Raw genomic sequence first — 27,975 nt, 5'->3', positions numbered from 1 at the left:
GGCAGCTATTCTTAGGCTGTCTGTCCAGTTCATCTGAGCAGGCAAGAAAACTCTTCCTCTAGCTCATACAGTAGCTTTTCTCTGTTGCTGTTGCTATTTTGCAGTTTGGGTGGGCCTAAATTCATTGTTTTACGCTGGTTATCTTGGCCTGCAGATTTTTTTATTTTCGTTTTGGAGATCTGTGAGTGTTACCTGCATTTTACACATTTTTTTTCTTCTTCTTTTTTCAGAGGCTGTTTGGTACGTGCCCCGCCCCCTCCCAAATCCATTTTCCCCATCCGTTTGGAGAAATTCTGTTGCTTAAACAATACAAAGGCTTTTTTGAACAATGACTTCGTACAACGTGTCACTCTCTGGACCTCCACCTTGGGGCTTCCGGTTGCAAGGAGGCAAGGACTTCAATATGCCCCTCACCGTTTCTAGGGTAAGACTCCCAAATCTTGGTCAAACAGGCCGTGATTCATTGGTTTAGCATTGTTGATTTGTGAGATTTTCCCAAACATCGTCTGATCTGATGCACATTTATATGAATTGAATTCCAGTTCGTTTTAGATCTTATCAAACCAAATTGACGCTCATTAAAATACTTTAATAATATGGCAATCAATGATACTTGATGATTTGAAGTTCATTCATTCATGTATTGCTAACTTGGTCTGGTATGCATCTTATGGTGATTCAGAGCTGTTTGTTATGAATGGTGATTTTATTGATCACATGATTTCTCTGCAGAATAATCTTGATTTGGACTTTTGGGGGGGGGGAAATGTTTTTTTTTTCCTGAATGTTTCATAGTCTTTCTTCAATGCTTTTTTATTAAGCATTCTATAAATCCGTATTTTCAATGTAGATGTACAGTATTGATTGTAGTGTCCGTTCATTACACTCAAGTCGATTCTTCTTTGCTCTGCTGTTATTCATAAAGTCTTATAGCTAATGCTTCTTTTGAGCAGCTATTTCTGTGAAATTGTACATACAAGGAATTCAGCATGCGATGAGTTCAGAAGGGCATTTCTGACAGCTTTCTTTTGCCAATGTTTTTGTGAGATGGGAACGTCAAATATCACAGAAGACTTCTCCTTGTACACAAGTAAATACAGCTCTTCAAGTGCGCCTGGTGGAGGCAGCCTACTGCTTAAAAGCATAAAGGCAATGGACCAGAGAACATTAAAATATATCATTGGCATTAGTGCATTTGACCGTGATGAATCTGTCAGTGAGATTGTGTTGAAGTATCTGTCAAATAAGAGCACAGTCCAAATGCACCTTCCTATTCTCAGATGTCTAGTGAGGACAGATTCACTGGCCCAGTATGTTGCTGGCATTAGAGGCTCTTGAAAATATAGATGCTCTTGTGCTGAAAAAAAAAAAAGAAGTCAAACAGTGGCACAGTGGGATGATGATACACTGCCATTTTGGCACCTCTGTCAACATAGCCTGTGGTCAGGAGAAAGAACGCCTGCCACTATTCACAGCATTGGTCATATTATAGTGACGTAAACACCTTCAGCAGTATCGTAATGCACAATGGAATCCTCTGACGCTCTTCTAGGCTTTTATTTGCAGCTTTTGACAGCCACTTGGCCTCACTGTACTGGTTACTAAGAATATCTAAATCAAGAGGTGTGTGTGGCAGGTCTGTTTGTCTTGGTACAGGAAAAGGCCAGTAGCACAGGGCCTAGTCAGTCAATGTGGAGTGACAGGTGGTACCCAGTACTCACTTTTGTTCTGGCTGTCTGATGGCTCAACAGGAGGAGTTTCTATAAAAGTACTTCACAGGTGTGAGGGTTTGTCATAAAGGAGGAAAGAAGTGTCTGTATTCTGTATCTGAATCAAGATGTTTGGTTGGGTATCGCATTAGGAGGATCCTTGTAACTTAAGAGGATGAATATTATTTGGCAGGAGACAGGCGGCCTGGGTGCTATTTACTGATCTGCCAGTGAGAATTCCAGTTCAGTGCTGGAGACTTTGTTCTGAGTGTTAGCACATGCGACCCTGTGCTGTTTCTACTGCTGGGTCATTCAGATTGAGGAATTTAATTGCATTCCACAAAAAGGTTCTTTACTGTGAAAAAAAAAAATTATATCTATATTTTTTATAACATATAGATATCTTTAGACTAAAATGCCAATGGTTAATTTTAAGCAAAATGTTTGGGACTTTATAATATTTTTATAAATATAAAGGTACTGAATATACATACTGAATATACAGTAGTGGCCAACTTAAAACTTAAAGTTTATATTGGGAGGAGGAAATACTCAACATGGTTAAGATATTTGATTGACTTTACTTCATGATGGAACGTAGGATTCATTTTACTATACCTAAAAATAATTAATGAATTATTTATTAAATAAATAAATAACAACCTGGTCCCTGCTTTATATCAGGGGAACCACGGTGGAAATTAACTATCAATCAATCAATCAACCAATCAATCAACCAACCAACCAACCAACCAACCAACCAACCAACCAACCAATCAATCATCAATTAAACATATATATATATATATATATATATATATATATATATATATATATATATATATATATATATATATATATATATATATATATATATATATATATATATAATTAATGTAGTTCACGTTTAATATTATTTATAGCATGATTAAAACAGGATATAAAGAAAGAACATTTTCAGAGCCACCTTTTAAAAATTGTATGCATTTAAAATGGTCCCCCCTCACACACACTTTTATTTTTAATTTAGAGTCTTAAAGAAAAAGACACTCTTTCTTTAATATAAAAAGTTCTATTTAATATATGTTCTATTCTATATTACAGTATATATTTTTTATGTTTAAAAATATTCTTTTAATTCAATGTTATGAATCAAACAGCTTGTACAAATACATAAACATCACAAAATCCCTAGAGAAAGCTAATAAATCTTTATTATTAAAGTGTTTTGTAAACATTTAAGACATTTCCTTTTACAGTATATACACTTTTATATGCATCAAATGCTCTTTAGGACTGAGTATAGATGAAGATGTTCGATAAAGATGAGTAAACCATCCGTCGTCCTTTCAGACTGATGAGAAGTGTTGTCATCAACGTTATGCTTAATTTTTTACACAGGCTAGTTGTGAAAATGTACCTCCGTATTTATTTCTGGAGAACTTGAATTATGCAGCCAGAGCCACATATGGCTGCATTTCATCTTTAAAACGAATGCTACAGGGTGGTATCAGAATCAGTTTTATTGCCAAGTGTGCTTCACACACACACAAGGAATTTGTTTTGCCTTCAGAAGCTTCCAGTGTACATAAAGTGAAAAGTGACAACACAAAATAATGCCGTATGATGACGCTATGGCTTCGGTTTCTTTTCACGCTACTAGCTGACCGCTTGCCTCCATGTGGACTGCTTTTCCGCTATTACTAGTTTGCCCAGTAGCTCGCCATGTATGTTGGCAGACTTGAGGTGTAGAGAGGAGCTGACCGCGATGACAGGTTTCAAGTCCGGCGAAGAACAGTTCCAAAAAGCAAGTAAAACAAAAACAAAAGGCAAGACACAAGTAAAACAAGTAAACAACAGGGTGAGAATGTGGTAAGAGATGAAAACGTGGTAATAGTCAGGCTAGGGCTTTTCTTTTTCGGGATTGCTTTTGAAAACATTGTCGATCAGGTTTAGGCAAGGGGGTGGTTGGGGGATATTGGTCGTTAGGTCAGTCAGTCAGTCAGTCAGTCAGTCAGTCAGTCAGTCAGTCAGTCAACAGTGGCCTCTGGTGGATTTACGCAGGAACAGTAGGCGCGAATGGGACTCGCAAAAGAAATTTGAGATCTGAAAAAGCTTACACAGCGGATTTGCAAAAACAAAAACTGCAAAAAAAATACGTCCTGGGATGTATTTTGTAATCTCCAGAAATGTATATCGCGGCATGTATCAATAATGAGCCTAGGTTGTTCATTTTATAGTGTGTTTTTCAGTGTTGGCAAAGTTTTCAAATGTTTGAAATAAAGCAGTACTAATAATATATAACTGATAATACACAAGTACATTTTCTGCCTTTCTTAGACAAATATACTGGGTTTTTGAATTGGCTGAGATGTTGTTGGCAGATGCCATTGTGTATCACTGTGTGTGCTCTTGTTGAGCGCTAGGTGCTGAAATGAGGGTTTCTCTTGGCCGAGAGCAGCTCAGACTGGAACAGATGGCACACAGAAAGCATGAACTTGCAATTCAGTTCAAACTGAAAGCAGCAGATGAGGGATATTAATACCTCTGGGTGGTTTAGATGAAAAGGAGCTGCAAAGGAAAATAATACTTTTTATCTGGAGAATGCATTAGACTGTAATTAAGTAACAGCAACAAAAGAGACTTTGTATGTTGGCAGGAATTACTTTGGAAGATATAGAAAGTCAGCTACAATACATAAAATGAATCTAAGAGGCCTATAAATTAATAATGTAGAGATAATGAAAATTAGGGGGAAAAGTCTTATTCTACAGAAGTTAAGAAACAGTTTTGTTTTAGCTGTTGGGTACAGTAAAGTTAAGCACAGATGACAAAATCACTGCTCCTCTTGAAATGAATGACAGTAATAATAATGGAGGGGTGTTTGGCCTGTGGGTGTAAAAGAGGAAAGTCATGGGGTTACCAGCACTGAAGTACCTTATACTTAGACTAATGTTCTGTGACATTTCATTTGACACTGTGGTGTCATTAGAAACATGGTTGCCTCTAAAAAGGTTTTAAAGCCAGCAGGGATCCACTGTTTAGGGTCTGCCAAAATATTGTGCCATCCAATGAAAGGGATTTGTGAAAGACTTATAATATAAAACAAAATAAATTATTATTGTATGCTTTATAAATATTATACATTTTATTGTGTGGTATTGTAGAGCACCAACTGGTGGAAAACGCTATAAAAAAGTTGACTCAACTTAAAACTTGCTGCAGAGCTTTTTTTAGTTGGCTCAACTTAAATCAATTCAAGTACATTATTGGGTTAAAAGTTGAGTCAACTCAAAAATGCTGTGAAGCAAGTTTCCTTAAACTTTTAAGTTGAGTCAACTTTATTTATTTACTTATTTTTTTAAACCATAGTGTTGTTCAAATAGGGAAGTTTCAACTTAAGGCTTGGTCTCATTCATATGGTATTCACTGAGCATCCAGTTTAAGCTTGTGAAGATTGAGTTTTATGGTTGGCCTGAAATTGATCTGCATTTTTAACACTATGAGTGTGTTGTATTAATGACACAAATGTAGCCGTCTCTTAACTTGGATGGCATTCAAAGTTTTTTTTTCTTTTTTCCTTGGTCTATTAAAAGCACAGCACCCCTGATGAGAGCGTTCCCAACAGTGTTGATTTTCATTGTGGCTTTCCAATGTTGGACTGTTTATATGACATCTCTCTACACATCTAGTCTCTAATGAGCCCAGGGAAATCGTTGATTCCAGTCAGTCTTCAGGAAGACTGATGCTGGCAGATGAACACAAATCTGCTCCATTTATAATGCTGGTTATTGCATTGTCTTTTCCCATGAGCTAGTTGAAAGAAAAGGGTCTGTGGCTGTTTGATTTCTGTTTATTTTTTAATGTATTAATGAAACGTTACATAATACATATTTTCACTGATCATACACTACTGTGGTGTCAGTATGATTTTTCTCTTAAATAACTCCAAATAATCAATAGTATCAAACAATCAAAACTTTTATAATATTACAATAAAATGCTGATCTTTCTAAAGAATTCTGAAAAAATATTCACCAAAATGAAGTATTTTCAACATTGATAGTAAGATTTTTTCTTTAACATCAAATCAATATATTAAATTGATTTCTGTAGGGTCATGTGACACAGAAAATTCTGCTTTGACATCACAGTTTGACATCACTGCTTTGACATTACACAATAATTTAACAAAATTACACAATAAATTATACAATAAATTCAAACACAAAACATTTATTTTTGTTTTAACAGGTTACTTTAAATTTTTTTATTCATTTTTTTTACAAAAATGTTACTAGGCATATTACGTTTCATTTTTTTATTCATTGCTGTAAATGATATCATTATAATAAAATTAATTATTTAGTGTAAAATAATGTCATTAATATATATTTTTTATTATTAGTAATATTTTGTGGTGCAAAATATTATTGATTTGCTTGGCTTTTGTTGATTATTTTATATCTTTTTTGTGTCATCAAGCTGGTTAGCCGTGATGATCTCACTCCAAATAACCGTGTAATTAACATCACTTTTTGGCACAGTTTTGCATTTAGCATGGATAGACAAATTGCTTATCACTCATTCTATTCAAATTCAAAATGCTAGACTGATATTGTTTGTACACACATTATAGAGATCAATTAAATCTGATTAAGTCGGGAAACTAAAACACTGCTCATGTTTTGCAGGAGGCTTGAAAATGAGTCAGTCGCAAGTGCCACGACCCTTAAATAGTTGTGTTAATAATCTTATTATATAATACAAGTCTTTCTCAGATAATCCCAAACCAGTATAGGCTAAAGTACCCAGTCTCTGTGTGTGCCATGAGAGCCTGAAGCTGGTGCTGCTGACAGGCAGAGCTGTTTTTAGAAGGCTGCTGAAGGTCAAGTCAGTCCTGCTGGGGAAGACTGTAAGAGCTATCACATACCAACATCCACCAAAGCCACACACAGTGTACACATTTAGGTGGTTTTTAGCCAAATCATGTTGTCCTCTTAAATGCTCATAGCTCATCAGATTATCTGTGATGTTATAAACTCTGGGTCTTTTAAACATGTGTTTTATTCATCGGGTGTTGGGCAGGTTTACTCAGCTCTTATACGAGGGGAGCTTCGGCAGGGGAGGATCGGGTCACATTGCATTCGTAGGGTGTCGGATTCTTTTCGGTCTTGTTAGCAAAAATGAGTCCATCTGGTCAAGTACTCACGCCTCAATCATGGGAGATTACTGTTGCTTCTCTTTTATGTAACTGATCTCAGATTTCGTGTACTGAGTAGCAATTCTTGGCCGAAAGCAAAAAATTTAGAATGTAAATATTTTTTTCTGTGAGTGTGTATGATTCATCTATAGATAAATATGAGTTGATGATCAATTTTTGCATGACGCAGCAACAAACCAGCCTTGGCATGGCACAATAATGTTAATGGTTTTTATAGCGCATTGCTTTCCGTGTCTGGTGTGAAAGCTGCTTCAGATGATTCTGTTGAATGAGGATTCTCGGTGCAGATTGTTGACTTTGAAACTATAGACGAAGAAAAAAAAAACATTTAAAGGTCTGGTTTATCAAAAAAAAAAGAAAGAAAGAAAAGAAAATTCAAGTGTGAGCTGATTCTTCTTGTTTGAAGCTTCTTATATAGATTACAGCAGACAGTATAATGCCTCATTCACACTAGCAGCGACTTTGTAGGTATGAACTAGCTGCTGCAAATGCAGGTCTGTGTAGGTATATACAGCATAGATACAACTGGCGTCTGAGAGATCACATGAGCTCTACTGGTGTTTCTATTGGCTGTCGCTCAAGAAAGTCACTCATTTTTATAAAGATTCTCAGTTTTGTCGCATCGCTCGACAAGCCCACCTGGTTGCCATCGACCACTGTCGCTCGCGTAGACAGAGGTACCCGGAATTCGCTCGCACTCCATTGAAATGTACAGTTGCTTATCACCTTGCGGCTGCAAGTCTCTCGTAGTGTGAATGAGGCTTTAGGATAAGTGAGTTAGAGCTGTGCAATTAATCGAAAATCTGATTATGATTTTGGCTTCTAACGATTATGAAAAAGCATTAATCAAGATAAACGATTATTGCATCATATACCTCCCCCTTTCCAGTTGTGTTTTTTTCTTACTGTGAAGATGCTTAAAGCACAGTTTGTTTCATAGTTTTAGTCTATTGTATTTATTTCCCTTTCCTTATTTACAGGGAGGAAAATAACTGTGCATATATACAGTTAAAGTCAGAATTATTAGCCCTCCTAAATTATTAGCGACCCTTTCCCCCCCAATTTCTGTTTAATGCAAAGATTTATTTTCAACCCATTTTTAAACATAACAGATTTAATAACATTTCTAATAACTGATTTCATTTATCTTTGCTATGATGACAACACATAATATTTTACTAGATATTTTTCAAGATACTAGTATTCAGCTTAAAGTGACATTCAAAGGCTTAATTAGGGTAATTAGGCAAGTCATTGTATAACAATAGTTTCTTCTGCAGACAATCAAAAATGTATATTGCTTAAAGGGGCTAATAATATTGAGCTATTAAAATAGGTCTCAAAATATTAAAAACTGCTTTTATTCTAGCCAAAATGAAACAAATAAGCCTTTCCCCAGAAGAAAAAATATTATAGGAAATACTGTGAAAAATTCCTCTGTTAAACATTATTTGGGAAATATTTATAAAACAAATTCAGAGGAGGGCGAATAATTTTGACTTCAACTGATAATCGTTTTGAATAATCGTGATTACAACTATGACCAAAATAATCATGATTATGATTTTTTCCATAATCGAGCAGCCCTAAAGTGAGTACAATTTTAATGAACAATACGACACATAAGTGCTTACTCTTACTTGTAAAGCTCATAGGTGAGTTTGCATCCATGTCATGACATTATGTGACAGAAATCTTAGATTCCAGAGTGTCATGAATGCATTCTTGGTATTATTGTATTCCGAATGTAATAATGTTGCAAATTAGGGCTGCACACTATATGGTTTCAGCATCGATATCGCAATGTGATCATTTGCAATAGTCACATCGCAGAATATGCAATGTTGAGTCAGGATTATAATTTACCATTTACATGTGTTTTTGAGGCCTGTGATAGTATGTTATGTATATTTATATGTAATTATTAATTTTATTGAATTATTAATACATTAAAGACTTTGCAGTATTACTTTACATTTGGTCATTCAGTTACTGTATACCCTAATACTGACAGACTCCTCGAAAAACAATAAACAAACAGTTTTGAATTTGTATCTTTTTTCTTATTGTATTTATATTTGCTCTTAGATAGTATATTATTTTTCATGCAGATGCACTCACATACAGAATCACCTCAATCTAAAATGATCAATTCTTTCCAAATAGAGACATTCAAGTCATCTGATGAAATTGTATTCATATGCAATATATATCACAGGATAACAAAATATCGCAATGTTAGATTTTTCCAATATCGTGCAGCCCTAGTGCAAATAATGATCAGTTTCTTGCACAGGCTGATTGTTGATCTGGTTTTATAAGACCTCAGTGAACTGAAATTTTGTGAATATGTTTTCAAAGTGCTGAAAGTCATTAGCCGGGTTTCCATCCTAGCATGAAACAAATCTTTTTAAATTTTACCAAAAGAAAAAACTCCAAATGCGAATTAGGTGCGTTTCCAATCAGTTGTTTGAGAGGCTTATTATTGGTAATATAGTAAACAAAACAAGCAAAATGGAGACAGCTGGTCAAGTGGATGTAATGTTCGCAAGTGCGCTTATTGTTTCCATCCTCTCTTATTCACATTGACCCTTTTTTTTTGCCCAAACCAAATTCCAAAACCAAATTTAAGTGAGCGTAATATTTTTTTTTGTCAAATAAAAGGATTCTAATTCTAAATTTCATCAATCGTTTCTCAAATTGCTACCTCTGATAAATTGCTAATAAATTAGGGCGATCGCAACCATGTTAATGACTTAAAGGGCACCTAGGTTACCCCTTTTTTCAGATTTAATATGAGTCTTTTGTGTCTTCAGAATGTGTCTGTAAAGTTTCAGCTCAAAACACCCATCAGATTTTTTTATTATACATTTTATTAAATTCTATTTTATTTTTGCACCAGGAGGCGGTTTTGGTGTACTGTGCCTTTAAGGCTAGTCCTCCCCGCCCACCGTTTCTATGTGCCTTTCTGCGTGCCTTAATCTCCTCCCTCGGCTGCGTCAGACAACAGACAGACTTAAAGGAAGAAGATCTCACGTAGCATTTGTGAGAAATAAGAACTTTACCACTGAGTATTTGATGCATTTGTTGAGTTGCAACGATGAGTCACACACAATGTCGTTACAAAGTTCACGCACACACACCGATACACACAGACACAGCGTGGACACGACACACACAGACAGACAGCGCGCTCGTTTAGCTTTGCACTCTTTTTGCACGCAAATGTGACAGGCTACAGGTTAATCTCCACTGCTGTATGAATATCTCTACAGCAATGTACAAAATAAACCTGATTTAACGTCCACAAACCGGAAATTGAAGCATCTTTTATAATTGTTCTGACACGCAGCTGTGCTGATGAAGTAAAGCTAAGCTAAATCGCTGTAATTCATTACACACATGCACTGTTATAAAACATTTTAAACATGTAAAACTCACTCTTGATCACATTTGATGATGATTGATGATCCTAGCGAACTGAACAGACTTCCTGGTTGCTTTACGCTCGTCCTCTCTTGTTGATATGATTATACAGGTGACTACCGGGACATGTTAATACGCAGCTGTCAGTCAATTCGGTGGGCGGGGGGACCACACTCCTACGTCAAGTTGCGGTTGGTCTGAAAACTGCACCAACTGGTCCACCGTTTTTATGTTGTGAAATTGAAAAAATAGAACTGGGTGTGTTTATTTCACCTCAATATGACGGTCTATACACTATACTTACACATTTGCCTGTCCAAACAGCTTGAAAAGTAGATTTTTTTTTACCATAGGTGCCCTTTAAAATATCCATTTCAGCTATAAAAAAAACTTCTTTAATGTTCTTCTGAGGAAAGAAATTTCACCTACTTCTTGGATGAGTAACACCCTCATAATAATGTATTTTCATTTCTTGCTGAACTATCCATTTAAGAACATATTTAGTCTGCATTTTGCCATCACATTGACTTTAAATTACTCTTGTATTGCAATCTGTCAATCCATCCAGCCATAAAATGTCTCTCTCTGGTTTTCTCTATGGCCTACTTTTCCCTCCTGTGACTTGCTTGACCCACAGAACAGCTCCTTTGTGCTGTTGTGAGTGAGCAGGAGATTTGAGCTGGCATATCAGCCACTCATTCATCCAGGCATCAATTGGAATGAGCTGAGAATGGAGAGTTAATGCACATTTTGTGTGCCAGGCCTAGTAATCCGCCCCACTCAGGCTCTCCAAGCTTTTGTTTTCCCATGCTCCCTTCCTTTTCCTCCTGTCGTTAGTTTTGCTAACACTGGCACAAAGCAACAGTATCGGTGCATTCATTAAAACATACATCTGAATTAGAAAGGTTTTGCAAATGGGCTTAATTCATGTTTTCTTTTCTGTTGATGAATCAAGTTAAAAATGTGTCATCAGTTACGCACCTTCATCGTGTATAGTAGCAAGTTTTCTCCACACTTGCGGAAATAAAGGTACAACATCTGTCAATGGGGCGGTACCTTTTCAAAAGGTTATTTTTTTTGTTCCTAACAGTTCCATAAAAGGTGCATATTAATACCTGGAAAGTACAAATGTGTACCTTAAAGTAACCTAAGGTTACAAAAGTGAAACTTAAAGGTACAAAATTGTACCCCAAAGGTACTAATGTCCACCAGCATAGTACAAAAGTGTACCTTCTGAAAAGGTACCACCCCAGTGACAGATTTTGTACCTTTATTTCTGAAAGTGCAATGGTGTAAGAAAAAGTGTGTTTTGTATCCCACAATAGAGTAGAAAGTGTGTTTTCCCCTTACAATTTAGAATTTATATCTCACAGTTGCAAGTTAATGATCATTGTGAGTTTGTCTTGCTATTATAATTGAGTGTTTACATCTTTACATTTTGCAAGATTTTCCTTATTTCATATGTTTACATATGGAATTCTGCTTTTATTTTTGTACTGAAATTCTGAGTCCTTAAATTCTTTACTGGAATTTTGAGTTTACAAATGCAGTTGATTTTTAACTCTTATGTACTGTTGGGGATATTTTCATCCACTCTGTAAACATCCCCAACAGTACATAAGGGGTTTTGAAAAAGATTTTTTGATTACAAAATATGACACCATATAATCACTGTGTATTTATGCACCATCAAATGTAGTTATAATGGAAGTCAATGGGGCAAAAACAGCCATCAACAGTAAATTAGAGAGAAATCAAAAACAAAGCAATGCATCAAAGTCAATGTTGTTTCCTTCACATGCCCAAGACTTTGATAAAAGGTAAAAAAATCCAGTCCACAATTACTTTTTATATTAAAAATATGTCATTTTGTGTTTTTTTTCATCAAATCAGTGACATCATTTGTGAATTTGGCAACTAATGAGCTAAAATCCTGTAATTTCCTAAACAATTTAGTAGTTTTGATCAGGGCTGAGGTTGATTAACACATTTATGCAAAATAAATTTGTATAAAATATTTATCTGATGCATTTTACAGCAGTTTAATTCAGTGGATGTTTTCATCCCTAACATAACAGAAGGGTAGTACATTTGAACAGTGCACAAGGGTTAAGTTAAAATTTATTAAAATTAAATCTTAAATTTTGACAAGTAAATCTCTTAATTTCACTAATTATTTTCGTGCACTTGCAAATTTACGCAGAATATCAAGACATTTTTCTCAGATTTTCAAGTTTATTTCTCACAGTTCTAAAAATTATGCATTCTTTATTAGCAGTTAATAATTAGCAGGAAAGAAAGTCACTACACAAAAATATTAATACAAAGACTATTAACCATTGTGAGATAAATAGTTGAAATGTAATCATTATCTTTGTGTAATGGCTTCTACAACGCCATTGCCTGCTTATTTTGGGCTGACCTATCCTTTTAACCATGAGTCAGATGTTACTTTATGGGGATGTCGCCACAAGACCATGAACACTACCGTCACAGTGGCATTTCTAAAGGTGGCAGGACATCCCCTTGCTACATGTGGCAATTGGGGTTGATGTTTATAGAGGAAAAAGACTCTTAAAACAACCCCAACACTGGCAAGTACCCATTCACACCGACATAATTAGAGCAGCTGTCAAGCAGGGGAAAAAAAAAGATCCCACTATGGGAAGTTAAATACACAACACCTTTTTGAAAGGAGGAGGGAGAAGCCTGTCATTTGAAGCTATTTTGAACTCATCACAGGCGTCTGAATGCAAGCATAATCACCCCAACTTGATTTAACCCGTGGCTGGATGTTAGAAGCTGAAAGATTTCCTAACCAGCGGAGATTCTTTGCTAAATCTAGCTGTACCCCAATAAGCGGATGAGATATACTTTAGTTATTCGTGAATTTGAGCCAAAGAATAAGAGCTCAGTTGAGGGCTGCGGTTATATTCGCGTCATAAACATGAGCTGTGAACTTGAGTGGATAATTAATTCAAGAAAATGATTATCAGAAACTGTGCCACAGCATGAAGGGCAGCTACAATCTGTCATATTTGCCCATGAGTATGTGTGAAGTGTGAAGTGGATATTTAGACCATCCAGGTGTCAGATTGCATTGATCATGTTAAGCCCGTCCACAGTGTGGACGTGACCACAGGAGTGGAAACACAGCTGTCACATACCAATGCATTTTTAAAGATATTACCCACAGTAGCCGAGGTATTTCTCTAACAACAGCACTGATTTGTGCGGCACAGACTGAATGATCAAACTGCCTTTTAATCTGCAGGCTTTTTGTATGCATGTGTGTGTGTGTAAAAAGATAAACACAGCTGTTCTACACTCTTATTGGGAGCTGAAAGCATAATCGAATTAACCAAAATATTTAATAAGCAAACACTCAGGGAGTGCAGTCAAAGATTTTGTATGTGTCTAATAATTATCAGCTTTACGCTGGTAAGTAGATATCCTTGATTCAAAATAGTTTTAATCTTTCATTTGCACTGATTATTAGTTAATCCCTATATTATGTTATTTGTCATGCCTTTGATATACCATGATGAACCTCTAGTAGGTATCAGAATAACAGCAATGACAAAAACATTTAGGCCAGATAGTTGTTCTTTAGTGTGTTGTATGATTTGTTCATCTGAAAGTCTGATTCTTTTTTATGGCTAAATGTGTATGGTTTGACAATTTTGCTGCTGTTTACGAATAATTAAAGACAAAATATGACCTGATAATATGTATATCTGTCAGCGCTGGTTGCAGAGAAAGAGACGGGCTGTATTTTAAATCACCCCCACACCCTTAAATAGTGCACTATTTGAGGAAGCAGCCATTTGTTGTGGTGTCCCTGAAACCAAAGTGGACATTCTGAAGTCCACTCAATCCGTCCCACAATGCACTGCATCAGAAATCGAAATACTTAAGTTTCATTAATAGACATAAGTTCAGCATTACTAATAAGTGTTAAATGGCTTTCACAGGTTGTGAGAAAAAAACTATTTCAATAATCGGAAATTGAATCCATTTGAGGTATTTTTTAATCAAGCACAATCAAAACGTCACCCTTCCAGTGCACTCAATGTGCAAATGTACTCACTTGATTTTATTTACTCATTTAAGTAAAGTATTTTTGTGGACTAATATAAGGAATAGTGGGCAATTTCGGATACAGCCAGAATCTTTCTAACTTAAATTAGATTAACATTGACAGATTAACAGAATCAGTTCAACCCAACATTATCATAGCAAAACCCTACATATTATAGGTATTTGTAACAAAAAGAAATTGTATTTACAGTTTGTAGGTTTTTTAAAGTACCTAATAAGTAATTAAATAAGACTCAGGTGTGGAACATAATCAGAAACTATGGAAACAAATGTGCAGCGGGAATAGGAATGAAACGCATGAAAACAAGGTGCTACACACTATTTTTCACTTCAAACGCATTGTTTTTTTTTTTGTTTTTTTTTAACTTCTGTGATATGCATGCTAGGTCAATAATTTATGTCATTTTATAATATTAAATTGTGTGCAATAATGATTTGAAGTTTGCCACTGTTGCTTTGGTTGTCAAGCACTCTCACATTTATAGACTGAACATGAAATACATATGCATATGATGTCAACATAGTCAAACAAATGTTTTGCTGTTTACACAGTGACGCGTATTGTTCTGTTTTCTAAAACTTGGGATGGATGATATGGACACACAATATTTTCTGTTATTTATTTAAACAGTATTATTATTACATTTGTTTTTTTGTTATTGAGTCTCCAGGTGTTGAAGACCTCTGAAATGGTATTGTGAGCACACATCTGCTATCACTGCTGGGTGAAGATGATAGAAATAGATTACTGTGCATATCCCTATTTGAAACCTATATTTTACATGTTTTTTTTCTCTCTTTAAAAGGAATATTTCTCCCAAAATTTAAAAACTATCATTTACTTGGCCTTTCGCTCATCACAAACCTGTCCTTGTTTATTTCTTCAGCTAAGTATGAAGCAATATTTTATTTTAAATGTTGGAAAACTGTAATCATTGACTTCCATAGTGTTTGTTTTCCTACTATGGTTGTCAGTGGTTACTGGTTTCTAACATTGTTCAAAATAACCTATTTGTGTTCAACAGAAAGAAAAGAAAACTCATAAAAGTTTGGAACCACTAAATTTGGAACCAAGTAAATTTTCCTTTCTTAGAGAACTATTCCTTTAAGTTGCATATAGTGTTGTGTAAACACCCCCTGAAAAAGAGTGAAACAGAACATACAACATGCGTAACTGTAACAGTAATTTAGTTGCATTAATTTTTAAAGCCACATAATGATGTTGTTTCACCTGTGCTGCTCCTCTCGTTCTGTCAGTCTGGTATTCCTGCTGGACCTTTTGCTGGTTTGTCAAAAGCTCAGTTCAGGTATCAAAGGCATTCAAAGCTTCCCACTAATGTGAATCAAGACATTGATCAGTGTCTGACACTGAAAACCATAGACTGAATTTTTGCATGCTGAGGACATAACCATTTTATTTGTGTATCTTGGCAGACATTTTTTCAGGTATGATACCAAAGGTGTCTGAAATGGTCTGAATTGATTGCTCTGTTAGTATTCTGACTTGAAGTTAAACACTTTTCGGCAGAGTCCTCCTGAAAGAACAGAAATATCCACTGTGACATTTCTCTAAATATTTTCCTTCCACAGCTTTTAAACTTTGTGGGTTTTGTAATTAAGATCCCCCTGCTTAATAGATGTCAGATAATTGACAACAGTAATTGAAATAAACAATAATTTACCACAGATTGGTATTTGCGTGTCTCCTGATGCCATTTTAGGCACGTACCCCTCATTTTCTTGTTGTGGCTGTCTACTTCTCGGGCTCTTGAAATGGGCTTTGCGGTCTTGGCAGTTCTGAGTCTAAATCTTTGGCTCAGATGTGCACACATTCATTAATTTGTTTAACATCAAAACAGATGGAAATGTAGAAATTCACTCACACAGAGAGCTCTTCAGTTCCTCTCAATGGGAGTTTCAGTAATAGACCCTCAGGGAGCAGAACATAACAGTGTCAGAACTTCCTCATGTGGCCAAAAAGGATTAGAGAGACAAACATGTACACATCTCAAACAATCTTTATTAATTTGGTATTCATGTCAGTTTTTTCTGTAAATAACACATCTTTATGGCTCTTCTCAGACATCAATTTCAATTCAATTCAATTCACCTTTATTTGTATAGCGCTTATACAATGTAGATTGTGTCAAAGCAGCTTCACATAAAAGGTCATAGTAAATAGGAACAGTGTAGTTCAGTTTGTAGTGTTTAAGTTCAGTTCAGTTTAGCTCAGTTCAGTGTGGTTTAATAATCACTACTGAGAGTCCAAATATTGAAGAGCAAATCCAACGATGCACAGCTCTATAGATCCTGGACCATGCAAGCCAGTGGCGACAGCGGAGAGGGAAAAAAACTTCACTAAAGGCGGAAGTGAAGAAAAAAAACCTTGAGAGAAACCAGGCTCAGTTGGGCACGATCATTTTAATTTGTCCGCTGGCCAAACGTCTTGTTCAGAGCTGCAGTCTCAGTGGTGGATGCTGGAAGCTGGCCTCAGCGAAGACTCGTCTGTCTCTGGAGCGTCACAGGAATCAGTCTCATGTTCTCCACTCTTCCATGACCATCACAGTAGCTGCTCAGGATACGGCCTGGTCCAGGATATGGAAACCTTGGGATCATCTCGTCGTTGGTCTTGGATCGAATCAGTGACTCTGCATATTCTGTGTAGTGTTAGATAGCAGTGGCGTTGCGAGGGGGGGGGGGGGTGCTTTGGGGGCTTAAGCCCCTGATGTATTTTCAAAAGCCCCTGATCTTTTGGAATTTGTTGCACTTAAATAAAAATAGGTTGTATAACATTTATTTTGTTATCGAAGTACTTAAAACTACCACGTACATCACGCGCATTCCACTTAACACAGCGTTTGTGTCGGGTAATTAAATAGTCAGCTGTTCAGCAGTACCTGTTTCTACCGGCAGGTGGGAGTGGCACTGTTGTCATATGGTGTTAAAAAAAATCCTAACCCTGCCACTGCACTTATTATTCATTCATTCATTATTTTGAGAAGCAGAAGCTAATGAGGTAATAATACAACTGTTTAGCAAAACTGAATAGTTCTAACTAGTGATGAAGCTTAATATTTGTTTTTGCAGTATACAATGTGGGTAGTTTTGGTGTAATAATATAACTGTAATCAATAAAATGTGCGTCATATGTAAATACATGCAAATTAGTCAGAAAAACATCAAATGTACTAGCTTTCTAGATGAGATGTGTTTATCTAGAAATGATATAGCCAGTCACATCTGTTTCTGTAATAGTTAAATCACCGTGAGTTCATGCACCTAGCTTATTATTTTATAGCTATATTCTACTGTAACATGTCAGTTAGCATCGGATTATACATCGACTTTCTTATGAAAATGCCTAAGATGGCTGGAAGAACACATATAAACCATTTATTGTCGCAGTTGTGTAAATGATCAGTTAAAGCCATTTTATGTTTATTCAGATCTTATTATTTTATTTAACTACAGCAATAGCTGGATGCCTTCATCCATATTAGGGATTTCCTGGAATGTTCTACTACTCTTGTGAGGCATATATGAAATTTCTGCTCAAGTGCTACAATACCCACATCAACCTATTTTGAGGAAAACTGAAAAAAAAAATCTCCCTCTAAAGAAATTTGAAGTAAACATATTTCTAGCATAGATCTTTATTTATATTTTTATACTATTTTTGATACAATTGATATTATATCAATAATAGTAGCCTAATGAATATCAATATTTTGCAAGGTATTATATTTAGAAATCCCAGTATCTGGACAACACTACACCTTGTCTAATGAACATGTTTGTAGCTTTGTATCACATTTGATAAAAACTCACTCTATAAAATAAATCAGATTTTCAGATTTGAAGACATGCAGAAAACAGGCTCATAACAGATTTGTAAATGAGAAGTGGGTTAATTTATCAATGTTTTTTCCTTTTTGGTGTTACAAGTTACAAAGCTTCACAGTTTATTGTTAAAAGACTGTCAACTCAAAAACCCTTTATTTATTATTAAACCATTTAGGTGGGGGCTTCTTTGGGGCTAAGCCCCTTATCCCTTTCGACCCTAGCAACACCCCTGTCAGATAGCCTGGTTTTATGATACAGAAGTGACAGTGCTGTTCACGTGTGCAAAGCCAGAAACTGGACCTTCCTACCTTCTTTTACTTTATTTGTACTTTTACTACAATATCTGTAGTATTGTGATGTATTTCAAACATTCATTAATTTTCTTTTCTGCTTAGTCCCTTTATAAACCTGGAGTCACCACAGTGGAAGGAACTGTAAACTTATCCAGCAAGTTTTTACGCAGCGGATGCCCTTCCAGCTGCAACCCATCACTGGGAAACATCCACACACTCTCATTCACACACATACACAAGGACAATTTAGCTTACCCAATTCACCTAAACCACATGTCTTTAGACTTGTGGGGGAAACCGGAGCACCCGGAGGAAATCCACACGAACATGGGGAGAACATGCAAACTTCACACAGAAATACCAACTGACCCAGCTGAAACTCGAACCAGCTACCTTCTTGCTGTGAGGCAATTGTGCTACCCGCTGCGCCACCGTGCTGCCCCATATTTCAAACAGAAAATTAATATTAAAAAGAGAGGTGAGTTTTATTTTAGGACTTCTCCATTTCTCACTCACAGCAAATTAACGGTTGGACTGGTTAACGATTGTATTTTATATTATTCCATAATAATATATATTATATTTTTATCTATAAATAAAAAGAATAAGAACAGCATTTATTTGAGATGGATTTTTTTGTTAATTTCAAAGCTTCTCTGCGTTCTGTTTTGTCCAATTTAATGCATCCTTGTGAAATATATATTTTTCCATAACAATAAAATAGAACTGAATTTATTTGAGATAGATCTTTTATTTTGTAAATTACAAAATATATATGTTACGCACCGCCTAGGAATGATGCACAACATCAAAGACAACACAAAGAAAATATTAAGTCAAAATTTTATTGGGGTTTGAATTTGGGAGCTGACAAGGCCAAAATAACAAACAAAAATTCCTTTATCTTTAAGCTCTACCTCACCTGATCAAAAATGAAAGAAAAGACAATACAATGAACTACCCTACTTACCTAACACAAAAACAGAGGTCAAAAGGTTTTACAAATAAAGCGGCGTCAAACTCCTTACTATGCCAATATTATATAGACTATGTACAAATTATTTACAGAACAAGCAACCACATTTAAGGGACAATCCAAAAATCAATGTCAACAGACAAAAAAGGTCAAACAAACCAGTATAGAACAAAGTACCACAGACAAAGCAAACACAAAACAAACAGTACTCACAAATCTCAGTAGTCACAAACTTTAACACATACAAAAGCTCTGCACTATCCAACATACAAACATTTCAAAGAACACAAAGCAAGTGACCAAAACAAGATGGCTGCCAAGGAAGTAACGTCATGGCTTTTAAAATTCTGTAGGCCAATCAGGAGCAAGCAATTGGTCAAAAGTGGCCAATCAGAGGTCTTCTAGGCATAGCAGAGAGACAGATGAGACATGACAACCATAGGGTTGTAACAATATCTACTTTCTGTTTTGATCTATTTATTGCACCACTGTAAAATCTTTTTTGTTGTTGTTTTTTATCTTAAGAATTAGGTCGCACAATATATCAATTTAGCATTGATAATGCAATGTGCGCCTCCACAATAGTCACATCACAGGATCTGCAATGTTGAGTCTGAATCATAATTGAGCTCATTGCTAAGTTTAGCCATAATAGAGTGAAAGTTTAATATTTGTTTTTAAGTGTTTTTTAAGGCCAGTGACCGAGCATTTCAAGAGAGTTTAAAAAATTTGGACACAAAAATTACTGTTGTTTGGAGGTGTACCAAAGATGAATTCATTCATTCATTCATTTTCTTTTCAGCTTAGTCCCTTTATTAATCTGGGTCACCACAGCGGAATGAACCGCCGGCACGTTTTTACGCAGCGGATGCCCTTCCAGCTGCAACCCATCTCTGGCAAACATCCACACACACTCATTCGCACACATACACTACGGACAATTTAGCTTACCCAATTCACCTGTACCGCATCTCTTTGGACTGTCGCGGAAACCGGAGCACCCTTAGGAAACCCACGTGAACACGCGGAGAACATGCAAACTCCACACAGAGACGCCAACTGACCCAACCGAGGCTCGAACCAGCGACCTTCTTGCTGTGAGGCGACAGCACTACCTATTGCGCCACTGCGTCACCTCAAAGATGAATTGTATTTAATTATTTATACGATAAATGCAAAAAAGGTTTTTCGTACCTCATTTGTTTTCTTGATCCTAGTTTAAATATCTACTTTTCAAAGTGAAAATAAAATTGTCTTATCTCTTTGGCAGATAATTTAGCTTATTTTAAGGAAAAAAGGTCTTAATTGTGACTTATTTCTTATTCTTCTTTTTTATTGTTAACCAAAGCATACAAGCTGAAAAAACAATATAATGCACTATATCAATTCAGCTACCCCCACCCCCCTCCCCTGCAGTCTCTTTAAACTGGGTTATCTAATAAATAGAATTTAACAAAAGCAAAATACAAAAAACAAAGTGCAGTGTCAAGTATCAATTATACAAAATACGGCAATCATTCTGGATCCTGATCATTGTTTTGTGCAATAAACATGAAGATTTTGTCAGCAGCTGAAGTCCAGATCTTTAATGTACTTATTTGTACCAAGTTCACTTGAGCTGTGGATAATTCCAACATTATAATGTCCTGAAGTTCTACCAACCACTTGTACGTGTCCAAATTATGTGGAGGCAGCAAATGTTGGGCTAGTAGTTTTTTTGTAGCTTGATAAGAATCAACATAGAATCATTGCTCAGTAATAAAAAGATAGGATTCACCGGTACAGGATATTCAATCATTTTAGATAAAATAACACATATCTCATTCCAAAATGTTTGTACTTTTCCACATTCCCACATCATATGAAAAAAAAAGTAAGTTCCTTGTTAGGACATTTATCACAGAGAGGCTAAAGAAGGCATTGATACGATGTCTTTTGAGTAGGTTTTATGACAAAAGTTACAGTGAATGAGTTGGTGAGTTGGTCAGTTTCCAAACTACGCTGTATAGTTAAATGCTTTGCTGTAGCCTCTGATGTATTTCTTCTAAAGTTGAAAACTAAACCATATTTTGACTTTATCTAAAACAAATTTTTTGATATTTTAGACTAGAATTGAGACAAAGTAAGAAAAAGCCTTTTTTTGCATTGTTATTATTTAATTTCTGTATCTGAATACTGTTAAGCCTAGTTCACACTACATGACTTTAAACATCGGCAGATCGCTGTGCTGTTTACACTGCATTACTTGATTTTATGTCTTTTAATCGCTGTGGTGTTCACACTACATGACACAACGTAAATGAGCCACAAGAGGGGGGGGTCACACACTACATGATCTGACAACAACTCGTTCGCCAACAGCTCAGTCAAGCTACCAAACCACAGTCAATGAAATTTTGAGGGAGGAGTCGTCAGAAAAAGCTGAACACTATTGGCTGCTTGTGTGCTGACTACATCACTGACAGTGTTTAAAGCTTTCAAAGGATCATTTAAAAACAGTCAGCGGATCAATCACTCATCTGCAAGGTTCAAGTGGATAAATGTGGCTTTAATACTAAAACTACAGAGGCAGGCAGACAGGCCTTTTTGTAATTTTTGTAATAAAAATAAAACTAACATATCTGTAACACCATGACATTTTCTAAATATCTGTGCATTTCTTTCTAACATTGTTATTTTTTTACAATTCCAAACAGTAAAGAACTGAGCATTTCTACCTTTAAATACCACATTGGTCAAAATGACTGCATGCATGTCTGCTACTTTTCGCTGTGACTTTGTATGCATGCATTTTTTGCCTAGCAACTTTCTGCTAACATAAACCTAACTTTCTAATAGCGAACACATAAATTTACTTCAGATATATATTTTAAAATAGCATATTCTGTGCTGCGATATAGCTCCTGTTTGAAAGTGAAAAGCGAGGCCCAGACCTTTGCATGTTCTAGTATCTTAACTACATATTTAAAGGCTCTATTACCTAAAGAAGATAAGACTTTAGGGTAATGGTGTCATAAAATATGATGACAGACATTCAAAGCTTACTTTTAATATCTCAATAGAAGTTTTGAATGTAAATTTGATAATTTGACATTTTGATGTCTTATATGTGAACGGTCAGAATGACCAGTACGGTCATTTTAATAATTACAGAATTCTAGTTTCACTGTTATTATAGCCTACTCTTGTGTCTGTGTTAGCGCAGAATGAAGCGAGTGCATCGATGTCCATTCTGGCCAATCACAGACGTTTCTGTTGAGCTCTTAAGCATACGGCCATTTAGCTCATGCTGATATGCTCTCTTATCGGCTGCAGCTCGTCACTACATCTGACCGCACGTGGGGTCGAGTCGGCCGACTGCTCTGCATGCTAGATATTGGATTTCCATCTGCGAGGTGTCGGCGATGCTTCAGCGAGCCTCTTTGATGCGTTTTTCAGTAGTTCACACATAAAGACTGCCGAACGCCGAGCTCCTGCAGATTTTTTCCCAATCACAGCCCGATCTGTCTGCAAGCTAGTTAACTTCCAAATCGAGCTCAAATCAGGCTTAAAATCCTGTAGTGTGAGCTAGGCTTTAGAGCAGGGGTCACCAAACTTGTTCCTGGAGGGCCGGTGTCCTGCAGATTTTAGCTCCCTGGAGGTAAACCCTGGAGGGACACCGGCCCTCCAGGACTGAGATTGGTGACCTCTGCTTTAGACTCACCATAAAACTGTCAAATATAGCAAATCAAACCATCTTGTGAAACTGTATTCATATCACAATATCTGATTTATCCAATATCTTGCAGCCCTATTACCTATTATTTTTTTATACAGCATCGATGGAAGAAATCAAGTTGGACATTCACATTATTTACTTCTTATAGATATGCATGAATTTATAGACCAAGAGCACAAGTTTGTTCTCTAATCACAGTCTTATTTTTAGCAGAAGGAACACATTATCTGTTCTGGCTCTAAGCATGCAGCTCGCCAAATATGTGCTTGAGAGCTCTTTGTGCATCCAGCTGTCATGGACTCAGAATCTCTCTGTGTTTTCATCCTCCACTGATTTTATTAAGAGGGTATCAAGCAAGCACCTGCAGATGGCGGGGTCTTCTCTTTTGTTTGGCTTTATTCATACATCACATCTGCGTTATCAGTTTCACGCGGCGGCGGACAAATGAGAACCAAATGATTGCTTTGTCCAGGTAATGTGTTTGCAGAGGTGCTGACCTGTCAGGATTTCATTCAAAGGCTTGTTTGGTTTGTGGCAGATTACACCGGGGAGCAAGGCGGCCTCCAGCAATCTGATCCAGGGGGATATCATCGTGGCCATTGATGGGGTCAGCACAGACGGGATGACGCACCTGGAAGCCCAAAACAAGATCAAGTCTGCCAACTTCAATCTGGCTCTCACCATGCAAAGGTAGGGTGCATTGTGAGTGTTTCTGAGTTGTGCGTGGTTCTTGCGTTGTAGGCTTGCTGCTGTAGATAGTGTTGAATGTGTTTATCAGTGCACGATTACATTATTTGACCACTACAATATAATTTTTATGTAGAAATAAAAGCCAAAAATAGTTACAATTACTTACCATATACTTTTATATAGATATTTTCTGTGAGGGCTGTGTATAGTGTAATAATTTTTATAAATAGTTGTGGAAAGCCCCCATGAAACATGGAAAGTCATTTTCTCTGGTGTGTGTGCATCTGGTATTCCCTGATGTCAGGCATAATAATTTCTGGTCCTCATTAAGAATCAACTTATGAATAAAAAAATGTAGAAATGCAGGACGTCTTCTGTGAGGTTGGGTTTAGGGATAGGGTTATTGTAAGGAGCAGAGTTGTACTGTATTCTAATTGGATTTTCGCAGTAATGTAATGAATTACATTTTAGATTAGTGTAATTTGATTACAGTTACTAAAGTCAATGTAATTGCGTAACTTATGTTACAAATATAGTTAATATAAAAATATAGAAGAAAAAATGCGTCTTTTAAATCACATTTTCTGCTGCAACGTCAGTTAATAAGCATGCGCTTCTAAATTGCTGGAGAATGCGAGCTGAAATGGCTGCCTACAAGAGTGCTTCTTCAAGTGGAAATACAGACATTACTGAGATTTTGAGCGTAAAAACAAAACTATTGCTGTGAAATTCCATTTATGTCCAGTCTCCAAAGAACATTCGAGTTGAGTCACGTCACAAGAACTGATCGATCAGCTTCATACTTTGTATGGAATATACAAATTATGGTTGACTAATTACCTCAGACAAACACAGAACACAGACAACCCAAAAACTGCAGTGCTTTTTATACCATGTATGTCAATGGTTACAGGTATCCAGTTTTCTTAATGTCTTCTGTTGTGTTAAAAAAAGACAAACAAGTTTGGAACAAGTGAGTGATGAGAGAATTTTTTGTTTTGGGCGAACTCTTTAGGTCTTTTGGATATGTCAAGCTGCTGTGATCAACCCATTGTAATGTTTTTTTTCAGTGAATATTTAGTTTACTGAAAGAGCTGCAGTTTATTTTGTAATTTTTGGTATATTTTATATGTTTTAAAAGTAACTTCACAGTAAAGTAATTAGTAATCTGAATACTTTTTACATGAAGTAGTTAGTAATGTAATCAGATTACAAATTTTTCTGTAATTTGTAATCGATTACTTTTTTAGAATTAACTTACCTAACACTGGTAAGGACACAGATTAGACAGTGTATACACTTTTAAAATACATTGTCTTGTCACTGTCTATTGACCTTATTCTGGTCAATGCAGAAATGCACTCATTGCGTGATTGTTTAAAAAAAATTGGTTCAGTTGCCTATAAGAAAAATCACTGGGGAAAAATACTAAATGGTCAAAGTATTTGCTCTTCAAACAACTGTGTTTATGATTATACATAAAAAGAAAATATCAGTTTGCAACATCAAGCAGCATAACAAGCTGTTTTTATTATCTAAAAATGAATAGAAGTGAATGAGGCAGCAGTCTCGAGACAATAAGATTCCAATGGCTGTGCCCACCTGTACGTGAAGAATAAGGTCAATTAATCTTTTTTGTGTGTGTGTTTTTTTTTAAATTCCAAGTTTTGTATTAGTAACACTTGATTTCTTTTTATAAAACATTGCTTACTCCAATCCTCATTTAAAGCCACCTTGGATAAAAGCATCTGCTAATGTAATGTTAAAATTCCCTTCAAATATTCTGTTTGTGTTTGTTTGATTGTGTATGTATTTAAGCATGTAAATGTTATTTGCATATATCTTTGCATTTTCTTAATCTGCACTGATTTTACCGATGACAGCCTGTTGTGATTGGTCGACAGCGCTCAGCGCGAGACAGTAAAATGCCCAGCGAGGTTTGTCAAGCCCCCGGTTTGCCAACATTGGTATAGGATCCGATTGCAGCTGACGCCCGAAACACGCTTTATAGCAAAACTTACTCAACAGTGTTATTGTAACACCATACCACTAAAAGCAGTGTAGTTAAACACCAGCATATTGCTCCATTCTTAACTATGATACACATTCAGTATTAATCTTTACATACAGACAGACATTTATTTACACTTATGAAATGTGTCGTGGGCCAGGTCGGACTTCATTAATTATCTTTCATTTTGGAGCTTTTCTCCCTTCTCAGCTGTAACTTAGATCATTTCTATTTGCAGTCATTGCTGTGGCACCTCTTGCGTGAGGTGTTACATGTTCTCAGGGCTTACCTGTACTCTGCTTTGCCCAGAGATCACATCTTCAGCCAGGGGGTTGTAGCGCTCACCAGAGTTCCTCCTCAGCTGCAGCGGGCTGCCTTTGTGCCTAATAAACTGGCCTCATTTTGCACGCACCCCTGGTGTATTGTCTGTCCATTCATCTCACAAGTCTCAAACATCAGTAGTCTTTTCTGATCCTTCCTTTAACAAACGAATGAATCGCCCATTTCTCCTACACTTCCAATAATATTCAGGTAAGCACAGTGTCTTCATGACTCATGATGACTTCAGGATCTGTTTGTATTTGCTGCTGGGTTAGTGGGTGGGGCCACAGGTTTAAATTTTCCCAGGTTTGCGCACAACAATTGGGCGGGGCTTATGTTTCGAAGCCACGTCACGCTGAAACGGCTAAAGAATCATTTTGAAGATGATTCTTTCTAATCACTATGAGTCAACTCTTTTTTTTTTTTTAGAGGAATCAATAGTTTTAAAAACTGTCTACTTTCAGATTTAAGCCTTAGCTGGATATTTCACTTCACTTAGAGCTGTTTTACACACTACATGGGATGTCATTTTCAAAAACCCACAATAGGGGCTCTTTAAGGCTAAATTTATTTGAATAAAAACAGTAAAATCAATGATACTGTGAAATATTATTGCAATGCAAAATACAGCATTAGTTAATAGTTAATAATACAGTATACATCATTTTCCAAAAATACTGTACATTGAATGGACTATAAATATCTTTGTTTTTATGTAGTAATAGCAGACTTTATAAAAGGGAGCATTTTAGAACTGGAATCTTTTGTAACATTGTTTTTACTGTGTCTTTTGACTACATTAATGGATCCCTGTTAAAATAAATAATTGATTTCTTGGTAATTTTTTAGTAATATCTTATATTAGCTAAAGCCGTATTACTCCTTTATTAATTTGTGCCAAAAACATTTGAAACCATAAAATGTATGGCGGTTGTCCAAAGGTTTGAATAATGACACTGAAAGAGGAACATGGCAGTAATGCAAAATTCAATATTGTGCACCAACATAAGTCACATTTAGAGCCTGGAGAAATGTGAGAAAGAACTGTTGGATTGAATCACTCATCCTGATTAAAATGACACCAGGAAGTTTTGCTCAGGGATAACATTCCAGCATGGCTCCCGTTTGAGTTTCTTCTAAGCTTCCATTCTGGTGAAGGCAATAAAACGATCTGCCATGTTTACACTGTGATCTGCGCTGATATTGCATCTGTCTTGGCGACCATAAGCTTATAGCGATCAGTATCTTCTCTGACAGCTCTTAGACAGTCTAGTTTTTCTCTTGCTCTTGTGTGATCTGCAGTGGTGGAAAGAGTACTGAAAGATCATACTCATGTAAAAGTGCTATTACTTGGCAAAAAAAATTGTGCAAGTAAAATAAAAGTATCTGTTCTACTTACAACTTAAAATATGAGTAAAAAGTAGTACTTCTTAAAGAGTAGTGAGTAATGAGTATAATGCTGTGAAATTTTTTACAACGTATACCATGAAAATTTAAAATGTAGCTTCTTGATGTATTTGCATTCAAAGCGATGTAATTGGAGGCAAACATCTAGTTGTCACAATATGTTAGTGCTTATTGTGCACTTTTCAACCCTGACTAACAAGCTACCAGTGCACTGAAAAAAATGCTGGGTTCAGGCATGAGACGATTAACCGGTTTC

At 36.1% G+C, this 27,975-nt stretch overlaps 1 protein-coding gene across 1 annotated transcript in view; it reads left to right on the top strand.

Annotated features, from left to right (window-relative positions):
* Positions 1 to 27,975, top strand: part of ldb3a (LIM domain binding 3a) — a 68,464-nt gene continuing 40,489 nt past the window's right edge. The window contains exons 1-3 of the mRNA XM_056471471.1: positions 1 to 109; positions 231 to 424; positions 23,829 to 23,980. Coding sequence (XP_056327446.1) covers positions 329 to 424; positions 23,829 to 23,980 — 248 coding nt within the window. The 5' untranslated portion in view covers positions 1 to 109; positions 231 to 328. The remainder of the gene's footprint in view (positions 110 to 230; positions 425 to 23,828; positions 23,981 to 27,975) is intronic.

Source organism: Danio aesculapii, chromosome 13, assembly GCF_903798145.1.
Source record: "Danio aesculapii chromosome 13, fDanAes4.1, whole genome shotgun sequence".
Taxonomy (NCBI): Eukaryota; Metazoa; Chordata; class Actinopteri; order Cypriniformes; family Danionidae; genus Danio; species Danio aesculapii.
The sequence above is the reverse complement of the archived record's forward strand: the minus strand, read 5'-3'. Positions and strand labels throughout refer to the sequence as shown.